The 11,162-nt window shown below is 41.3% G+C and overlaps 1 protein-coding gene across 1 annotated transcript in view; it reads right to left on the reverse strand.

The window, feature by feature from the left end:
- LOC124723132 (quinone oxidoreductase-like protein 2 homolog) overlaps positions 1 to 10,542 on the reverse strand; it is a 47,840-nt gene extending 37,298 nt beyond the window's left edge. The window contains exon 1 of the mRNA XM_047248320.1: positions 10,278 to 10,542. Within this exon, the coding sequence (XP_047104276.1) occupies positions 10,278 to 10,463 (186 nt within the window). The 5' untranslated portion in view covers positions 10,464 to 10,542. The remainder of the gene's footprint in view (positions 1 to 10,277) is intronic.
- Between the last annotated feature and the right edge of the window lie 620 nt (positions 10,543 to 11,162).

The raw sequence follows: 11,162 nt of genomic DNA on the forward strand, positions 1-11,162 counted from the left end.
ACACAAAAGAGTTACATGTTTGCACCTGTTACTGTCCTTCAAAGTAGTCAGCAGCGTTGTGTAGAACCCATTGCCAGTGATATGGAAGGCGTAGTATACTGTTAGCAGAGCCTGTTCTGTTGATAGTGAGAATGGAGCAGACTAAAGTTATGGTCATTCTTGTGTACAACTCAGATGGTGTTATCCTAAAGCATTACGTTCCTCCATGGCAGACCGTCAATGCAAAGTATTACTGTTCGTTTTTGGAACATCACCTTTGACCAGCTTTGCGAAAGAAGCGGCGACACTTTCTGTACAACCCACCCATCATTTTGCATGACAATGCGCAGGCGGATACAGCGCAAGCTGTGGCTGCTCTGTCCGGTCGATGGGACTGGGAACTACTGTACCATCCACCATACTCCCCAGACTTAAGCCCTTGTGACTTTGATTTGATTCCGAAGATGAAGGAACCACATTGTGGCATTCGCTTCAGAACTGTTCCAAAGATTTGACAGGCAGTAGACTGCTCCAGTCGCACCAACAATAGAACAGGCCCTGCTAATGGTATACTACGCCTTCCACATCGCTGGCAATGGGTTCTACACAACGCTGGTGACTACTTTGAAGAACAGCAACAGGTGCAAACATGTAACTCTTTTGTATTGGTTGTGAATAAATAGTTGCCACTATTTAAGTTCCAACCCTCATAATTACGAAGTTCAACTGCCAACCCAAACCTCAAAACTATAAACTAGTCCAACATAAATCACGACACTCACAACTCAAAAAAACAATTACACACGTAAACAGACCCACTACAGCCTTACAACAAAGACCAAAAACAACATGAGAATGAACTTAAAAGCCTCAGTCAGCTGCCAAATTAATCTAGGCTGCTCGTATCCCCCGCTCTCTCTCTCTCTCTCTCTCTCTCTCTCTCTCTCTCTCTCTCTCTCTCTCTCACACACACACACACACACACACACACACACACACACACAAATAACTATTTCTAAAACTCGCACCACACTAACAACACCTCCCCTGAACACTGCCCACCCACCAACTGATAGCCAACCCCCATCTTCCCAGAATACTAATCTAAGACAAATGGTTCAAATGACTCTGAGCACTATGGGACTTAACTTCTGAGGTCAGCAGTCCCCTAGAATTTAGAACTACTTAAACATAACTAACCTAAGGACATCACACACAACCATGCCCGAGGCAGGATTCGAACCTGCGACCGTAGCAGTCACGCGGTTCCAGACTGAAGCGCCTAGAGCTGCTCGGCCACCATGGCCAGCAATCTAAGACACATCTACCACTCACACCAGTCTTATGCAAACATAACCAGACAGACAGACAATAACACCAATGATACATTAGAAAAACAATATACTGTATGGACAGCCTAGATTGCTCAACCCAAGAACCCCTCATAATCGAGCTCCAAATGTTATCACAACAGCACCAAAACATGTTCTGGTCCCTAGTTCAAGAAGCAGGAACTTGTTAACTTCACAAATTCACCACATGGATGACATCTCATACACCCCACGAAGAGGCCTGATAACTGTAGAAATTTTATAGTTGCAGCCACATCCTCATCCACTGCAGCCAGTAACAAACAACTGTTAAATTTAATTGTCAGATCCGTACCTAGCAACGAACGAAAAACACGCAAAATTAAATTCCTCAAATGATGAAATTTCACATGATCTAACAGGTCCAAAACTGAAGACAAATTGGTAGCCAATAACTAACGAGATTCAAAAACAACTCACTGACAAGCCAACAACAACAACCACCACCTTCAAAAACACCAAATACTACACAGCAAAAAGTTCAATGCCACAAAAACATCACCCACAAAGAAATTAGAAACATAAATATCCAACACTACAGTGTGCCACCGCTGCCTCCAACAAGCCCTCTGCAAACAAGATCCATTTCAAAGATGCTGCACTTGAATGCCATCACAAAATACAACACAGATACATTAGGGATCAAAGCTGAGGGGTGGTATCGCAAAAATTGGTTGACACATATGTTAACAGAAGAGTCAGCCAACATATGTTTTCTCATATATATACCTCACAAAAAGACCATGAGGGTAAGATTGGAGAGATTTAAGCTCATATGAAAGCTTACCAACAGCCCTTTTTGTACACAATTTGCAATTGGAACAAGAGGCGTCAAGAGTGACAGTGGTCCAGGAAATACCCTACACCATGTGATATATGGATTACAGACAAATATATACATGGTCCGGTCATATTAATGTGACTAGTGCCTGTTTGAAGTCAATGTGCAACAACCACTCACAGACAGTTGCTGGCAGCACTAGCAGCAGAGCTTACATAATGCTTGTTGGGGGATGCAGAAAACAGTGCACCTGTTGTAATGTGGAAACAGAGAGATTTATCTGATGTCCAAGAGGACATTATCATTATCTTTTGGGTGTTGAATGGAAGCATTTTCAAAACATCTAAGTTCTTATACTGTTCCTGTGATTCCGTGGCTAAAGAAAACCATGCATGGCAAAATGGCACTACTCAAAACTGGCACCAAGACAACTGTGATGCACACTGCCCCTATATGACATGGGTGAATGACAGCTGTGGAGATGTCTACAGGTGAATAGATGTGCAACTGATTACCCTGATGAACCTAATGGCTACCAAAAGTGTCTCCTCAATGACTGATGCCTGGTTCATGCACCTATGCTGACTGCTGTACATCGGTGACAAACCCTGTAATTTGCAAGCCAATAATGCAACTGGACATCCACTGAGTAGCAACAAGTGGCCTTTTCAGATGAAACATATTTTATGCTCCATCGGACAGATGGCCATTGGCATGTACTGCATGGAATGTCTGAAAGTAAACACCCTGCAACAGTCGACAGAAGGGTCCAATCTGGAGGAGGCAGCATTATGGTCTGGGGAATGTTTTGGGGCATTCCCAGGGTGATCCCATCATTCTGCAAGGCACAATGGATCAACAGAATTATGCCCCTTTCCTTGAGGACCATTCCACCCCTACATGCAGTTTGTGTTTCCTCAGCATCATGGCATTTACCAGAAGGACAATGTATCATATTGCAGCTCTCAGTCTACATATATGGTTAGAAAAGCACCAGGATGAGTTTACCATACTCCCCCAGCAAACAAACTTCCTAGATATAAGCCCAATCAAGAAACTGTGAGACCACCTCAATCGGGCTGTATGCACCACGGATCATCAAATGAGCTACTGCAGCTGGCCATGGTGCTAGAGTCGGCATGGCTCCACATCCCTGTTAGTACCTTACAGAACCTCATTGGCTCTCTTCCTGCACATCTCACAGTGGTCAGTGCTGCAAAAGGTGGTTACTTACGCTTTTGAAAGGGTGGTCACATTAATGTGACTAAACAGCATAGTAAAAACACTTTATAAGCGCATGCAATCAATGAGAGTTCAGCATCTTAGCTTATACATTAAAATGACATGAATCCTACCTACATCTTTTACGGTGATATCTGGTTAAGTTTTATGCCTCAAACAGCAGTGGAAACTACTGCAGAAGTGTTCGAGTTGATTCACAGTTTCTAGGACTATTTGGAGTGAATGTATTATTTTCTAGAGAATACTACAAAACCTGGTCTATTGTTGAATTCATGGCTACAAAGTTAATTACTGTCACGGAACAAATGCCATGATTATATGGCATAGTAAAATTTGTAACAAACAAATACCCTTTTTTCCTATTCTTTGTAGTTAGTGCAGATTTGAGACCGATGATGTTAGGGTAGGACTAAAATATGCAATTATTTAACTGTGACACAGATTTTTAAATGAAAAATGGTCATGTTATTATTGTCTCCAATGAAGTGTATTTGTGTCCGATATTTCATTATCAACCCAGATACCAACTACTGCGTAGTCCCAAAGCTGACGACATACAGAGGTTTGGGTCTGGCCGTGAGTCATGCACGGATAGCCAAATGGTAAGGCGACCGCTCGCGATAAGTGGGAAATCCGGGTTTGAGTCCCGATCCAGCACAGATTTTCATTGTTGTCATTCCATTCTATAGCTGATGGTAGTCTACATCTACATCTACATACATACTCCGCAATCCACCATACGGTGCGAGGTGGCAGAGGGTACCTCGTACCACAACTATCATCTTCTCTCCCTGTTCCACTCCCAAACAGAACGAGGGAAAAATGACTGCTTATATGCCTCTGTACGAGCCCTAATCTCTCTTATCTTATCTTTGTGGTCTTTCTGCGAAATGTAAGTTGGTGGCAGTAAAATTATACTGCAGTCAGGCTCAAATGCTGGTTCTCTAAATTTCCTCAGTAGCGATCCACGAAAAGAACGCCTCCTTTCCTCTAGAGACTCCCACCCGAGTTCCTGAAGCATTTCCGTAACACTCGCGTGATGATCAAATCTACCAGTAACAAATCTAGCAGCCCACCTCTGAATTGCTTCTATGTCCTCCCTCAATCCAACCTGATAGGGATCCCAAACGCTCAAGCAGTAATAAAGAATAGGTCGTATTAGTGTTTTATAAGCGGTCTCCTTTACAGATGAACCACATCTTCCCAAAATTTTACCAATGAACCGAAGACGACTATCCGCCTTCCCCACAACTGCCATTACATGCTTGTCCCACTTCATATCGCTCTGCAATGTTACGCCCAAATATTTAATTGACCTGACTGTGTCAAGTGCTACATTACTTATTCGCAACTGTGAATTCATTTGAACAGCTAGAAAAGTTGTATCTTCTTTGAATAATTTCTGTAGTTAATGACAAATGGAAGTCATAACAGAAACGGTGCAGACATATTGTATACTTTCAGAAGAGGCAATCACTATATGTTTCTGTGCCATTCAAATTAATTTTATTTTATTTATTTAGCAAGTTCTGTGGGTCCATGCAAGCCAGTCTACTTCATAGCTTAGAGAATGTTCATTGGAAAAATTATAAAAAAGTATTACTAAAACAGAAAAAACATTATGACAGAGTATAAGAATAAATAAAACATTACAGAAAGAATTTTTCAACTACTGTGAGGAAGCCCTTACAAAAGAGGAGTGTGCCACAAGGAAATCTTCCAACTTAAGTCTTCTGACTGATCCCTCCCCCCCCCCCCCCCCCAGTTGTGCTGGAAGTGTACTGAAAATAAAACCTGTGGTAAAACTTTACAAAGGGCTGTCAGCTGTCAGTAAAGTTTAGCTATATCTGTTGACTAGTGCATACTGTACAATACTCAAGAAAGTTTAATCCAGGTGAAAATCGTTTTTCCATTTGGTGTTCATGAAATGAATACTGCAGTTTGTTCTGTGTGAGTCAACACTGGCAATAACATATCTCATGATGGAGTGTATGTACAGGGATAGCAGAATTAGGATTCCATGATGCCAGAACAACGGCCTACTTGAAGAGTGCTAATTGACACTGCATGTCTACTTGACCATTCTTTTGTGGGATAAGAAACTTCTTAATGAGAGTACAGAGTTCCCCCAAAATATGGTACCATAGGACATAACACAGTGAAAGTAAGTAAAGTAAACAAACCTTTAAGTTTCAGTGCCACCTAAAATTCACTGCAAAGACAATAAACACATGTTGATATTTGTATGACAAGTCATGGGAGCATTCATGGGATTACAGAAGCATCCAATTCAACCGGTCTGCTTAGACCTATGACATCATCAATATGGCAGAAATGACCATTCTCAGCATCTCCAATAAGGTACCTAAAACGCCAATACCTAAACATGACAACAAACAAGAAAATACATAGAAATACAACAATAACATCTCCCTCCAAAAATATAGTCAAACTAACAGGACAAATGAGACAAACTAGGGGTTTTCGGGTGGGGAAAAGCTAAATATAAACATATAAATACGCACACCATGATCCCAAACAACACAAAACGACAAATAAAACATCACAACTCGGGAACAGTAGACCCAAAAAAATGACTATTTACCACAAATTCCGGCCCTAAGCACTAGGTTAGCCACCTCTCTCTCTCTCTCTCTCTCTCTCTCTCTCTCCACACACACACACACACACACACACACACACACACACACACACACACACACACACCACACACACACACACACACACACACAAAAAAAAATCCAGAGGATACCATCAACCACAAGACGACATCTACAAAAACAACCAACTCATAAATTAAATTTTGCGCAGTAATGATGTCACGGGTCAAAGCAGACAGGTGGGATGGGATGCCTCCGGTGACCTGCATTCATTCCATGCAATCCCCCTCCTGTCCTACTTTTTACGTTTAAACGAGCTACATCTCTTCATTTGCTTAGCTCATGAAATCATGGTGGACAGTGTGCTAGAACGAGCAAGAATCAGTTGTACAGTTGATACACTCTGTCACACAGAAAAAGTCCAGTGATCCTGTGCACTTACTACGTGACAATAATTTTCCTGATGTCGCACTTTACACAGGAAGCTCATGGTGTCATTTGCAAGAGAGTGATTAGAAAACTTCAAAAAGCAGTAACAGTACAATATCCTGAGACAGTAAAACTGCTGGCCATCAGAACTGCAATACAAGGAAGGATAGCAGATAACTAAATTTTACTTGTGTGTATACAACGTACTGTAGTAGGAAGGTAACATAATTAATTTTCTGGGAGTTTGAGGGTATATAAAGTGTGACATTTCGTACAAAGAGCTGCAACGTCTGGAACTAACAACAGCTCTAACTCAGCTGGTCATGATGTTGAACTGACCTTTGATGACAGATATTCGAAGACAAATACATGTACATCATTCCACGCTGCTTGCACTATATGTCAGACTTCATTAATCATAATGGCTGCCAAGTGGTGGCCTGGGAGTGTCTCAGTAGCCAATGAACATATGTTTTCAATGAGTGAGGGATCTGAGATACAGGCTGACCAGGTGTATGAATGTAGGTGGGCAACATATGATCTTCTGTTATAATGTCGAAAGGTAATGTCATACAGGCGTCAAAGATAGAGTACAACCATAAGTACTAATGTGTATCATAACACTTGCCCCCAAGTTACTGGATATCTGAACCAGAGGCCATTTTGTTTTGCACCCAATGACACCCCATACCTAACACCAGGTATTAGATCGACATACTGATGATGAATACAGTCTGGCAAGATCAGTTTTCTTTGGTGCTCCCACACATTGATATGTCCATCATGACAATGTATCATGGGACTCATCTGAAAAGCTATCGTGCCACTCCCGTCTCCAGTGTTGCTGCATCAAGATTAGCTGCAACAATGGTACACTACTGGCTATTAAAATTGCTACACAAAGAAGAAATGCAGATGATAAACGGGTATTCATTGGACAAATATATTATACTAGAACTGACATGTAATTACATTTTCACGCAATTTGGGTGCATAGATCCTGAGAAATAGGTACCCAGAACAACCACCTCCAGCCATCATAACGGCCTTGATACGCCTGGGAATTGAGTCAAACAGAGCTTGGATGGCGTGTACAGGTACAGCTGCCCACGCAGCTTCAACACGATACCACAGCTCATCAAGAGTAGTGACTGGCATGTTGTGACGAGCCAGTTGGTCGGCCACCATTGACCAGATGTTTTCAATTGGTGAGAGATCTGGAGAATGTGCTGCCCAGGGCAGCAGTCGAACATTTTCTGTATCCAGAATGGCCCGTACAGGACCTGCAACATGTGGTCCTGCATTATCCTGCTGAAATGTAGGGTTTCGCAGGGATCGAATGAAGGGTAGAGCCACGGGTCGTAACACATCTGAAATGTAGCGTCCACTGTTCAAAGTGCCGTCAATGTGAACAAGAGGTGATAGAGATGTGTAACCAATGGCACCATATACGATCATGCCGGGTGATATGCCAGTATGGCGATGATGAATACACGCTTCCAATGTGCGTTCACTGCGATGTCGCCAAACACAGATGCGAGCATCATGATGCTGTAAACAGAACCTGGATTCATCCGAAAAAATGACATTTTGCCATTCGTGCAATCAGGTTCATCATTGAGTACACCATCGTAGGCGGTCCTGTCTGTGATGCAACGTCAAGGTTAACTGGAGCCATGGTCTCTGAGCTGATAGTCCATACTGCTGCAAAAGTTGTCGAACTGTTCATGCAGATGGTTGCTGTCTTGCAAACGTTCCCATCTGTTGACTCAGGGATAGAGATGTGGCTCCACGATCCGTTACAGCCATGTGGACAAGATGCCTGTCATCTCGACTGCTAGTGATACAAGGCCATTGGGATCCAGCACAGCGTTCCGTATTACCCTCCTGAACCCACCGATTCCATATTCTGCTAACAGTCATTGAATCTCAACCAACGCGAGCAGCAATGTCACGATATGATAAACCGCAATCGCGATAGGCTACAATCCGACCTTTATCAAAGTCATATACGTGATGGTACGCATTTCTCCTCCTTACACGAGGCATCACAAGTTCAAAGTTTCACCAGGCAACGCCGGTCAACTGCTGTTTGTGTATGAGAAATCGGTTGGAAACTTTCCTCATGTCAGCACGTTGTAGGTGTCGCCACCGGCGCCAACCTTGTGTGAATGCTCTGAAAAGGTAGTCTACATACTGAAGAAAACTTAAAGGGGAAAAACTACAGAGTTAACAGCTAAAACATTTAGGTTAGATTACTTTTGCCTAACAATAATAATATTCTAGGTTGTGGTAACAGAAATGAGCGTGTCCACCTATTTTCATTAATTTATGAAGGCAATATTTAGTGCTGACTGCAAAGACAGGTAAAAAATATTCATTAAATAACAAAGAAAAATACTATGACAAAAACACAGCAGTGAATCACAATACCGATTAAGGTCTAAAACAGAATTATATCTGGAAGTTGATATAGTAACTGACGTAATGAGAAAAAGAAGATTAAAATTATATGGGCACACATCCAGGATGAATAATGACAGAATAAGAAAAAGGGTCTTTGACTTAGTAAACAATTACAAATTCAAAATCACATGGCTGAGAGAAGCAGGAAGAGATATAGAAAGTGCAGGAGTTAACTTGGACAAAATAAGAAACAGAACGTTTTTTAAAGAACCAATAGAAAAGAGTGTCTTTCAGGACAGCAAAAAGGAAGAACTGGGAGAAAGGGAAATACGGAGGCGTCCGATCCCACCCGTCTGCTTTGACCCATGACGTCACAAATATGACGGAAACAAAAACAAACACACACACTTTCCACAAGAAGCCTAATGACACTAACGGGACAAGCGCGGGAAATGGCGTGTTTTGGGTGGGAGGCAAACTAAATATAAACAAATTTAGACGCCTTGCGTAGCTACAACGTGTAAGTGAAGACAGCCATGCATGAATACCCACCCACCTCCCCAGGGGTCGTAACCCCTGCAACCCATAGAAGATAAAGATGCTTCAGTAGCTGATTAGTGTTTTTTGTCTTTTATTTAAAAAAAAATCTCACGGGATAGAACGAACAGATCAGAAAGATAAATATAATAAACTAAAACAGAAATTCGAGGAAACAGATAATTAAAATAATTAATAAGTGTTTTTAAATTTAAAAAAATCTCACGAGACAACACCCTTACGTCACGGGTCAAAGCCGACGCGTGGGATCGGACGCTTCTGTCGACCCGGAGAAAGTGCACAAAAGATGAGAAGGAAACTACATATGACAACAAAGAAACAGAAACAATGTTGATTTGTCCAACGTTACAAAAGGGTTACTCAACCCGAAATAAACTAAAACTAGAATTGTTTGTGATGTCTATAGATCATGGAGGACCCTATATTGGTAATTGGAACACCAACCAACAGTTTCAACAATTCGTTTGAGCTTGCGAGTAAGAGAGATGTCGCATTCAAAACTGCAGTATTAAGAAGAAGAATAATGGTCTCCGCTATTCTGTAACAAATCTAACTTTGACATAAGGTTGGTTCGTTAGTGACTGAAATAAAGAGGTATAAAACTTCCGAACAATGTGTCCAAGAATACGAAGCGTGTGTCTGACAGCAGTAGTATTCTCAAATACAGATTATTATTAAAGTTATTTCTTCTTGACAACACGTATGCCGCAAAATAAATGTTGAATACAAACAAGTATGTTGTTACAAACCTGTAAACAGTCATAAGTAGCGACATAAATAGGTCTTTAAAGACGGGCGTTTAACTTTTGTTCAATTGACACAGTCCACATCAGAATGTTTATCGTGAATACGTGTGAAACACACAAACAGTAACTAAACTATACGAAGTACCTCGTTCTTGCGCAATTTTTTCAGCGGTATCTCCTTAATATCCAAATTTTCCTTGAATTCACGAAGAACTGCTGCCTTTACAGATTTAAATCTAGCACTAGTTGCTACATCAGAGTTTGTAACTTTCCCGAACAAACGAAACTGATTGAAAATAATGCTAATGCCTTTTCTGTTTACAGCTGACATTTCGAAAAAGTTTTCTTCTGGCACAACTGTCGATAAATTAAAAAGATGGCATTGTAAACAACACACCCACACTCAATTTCAAAACATATTAAACCAAAACAAAGATATTCCATATGAACTGACCCAGGGAACTCTTCAGGTACCAAGATGCATCTCGCCAAAGACTGGCTGTGCATTACAGATTGGCTATCCGACAAATTAAGTAATAGTCATCAAATAGCCTATAAAGCTGGTATCTTATATGTTTTCACATGACATCACTTCATTTTATTGACATTATATCCCTCGCTTATATATTAATAAAATCCATGAATGATTCTTATATGGCGCTACACATCCTTCTTCAGGAATTATCTTCTAAATAGATGCCGGTAATATACGAAATAGACGCTTGAGGGTAGCGTAACTGTTACTAGTTGCTAAGAATCGGAGTGTAAGTGCTAGCCTCTTTCCTGCTGATATGGCTTGTCGATAATTTGTGTCTTGCTTTGAAATCATCAGGTCATCTGCAGCAAGAATGGGTGAAAATAGTCAGCTGACATGTGAGTGAAGCTTTCGCTATGGCTACAGCTGCAAATCACTCATCAGTGCCGAAGCATCCCCCATTTCACCCTCTCGCAAAAGTTCACAAACTTTTCGATGTCTACGCCACTTTGCTTCAGAGTACTTGCTACACAAAATAGAACAAACTGAACGCCT

Source organism: Schistocerca piceifrons, chromosome X (genome assembly GCF_021461385.2).
Source record: "Schistocerca piceifrons isolate TAMUIC-IGC-003096 chromosome X, iqSchPice1.1, whole genome shotgun sequence".
Lineage (NCBI taxonomy): Eukaryota > Metazoa > Arthropoda > Insecta > Orthoptera > Acrididae > Schistocerca > Schistocerca piceifrons.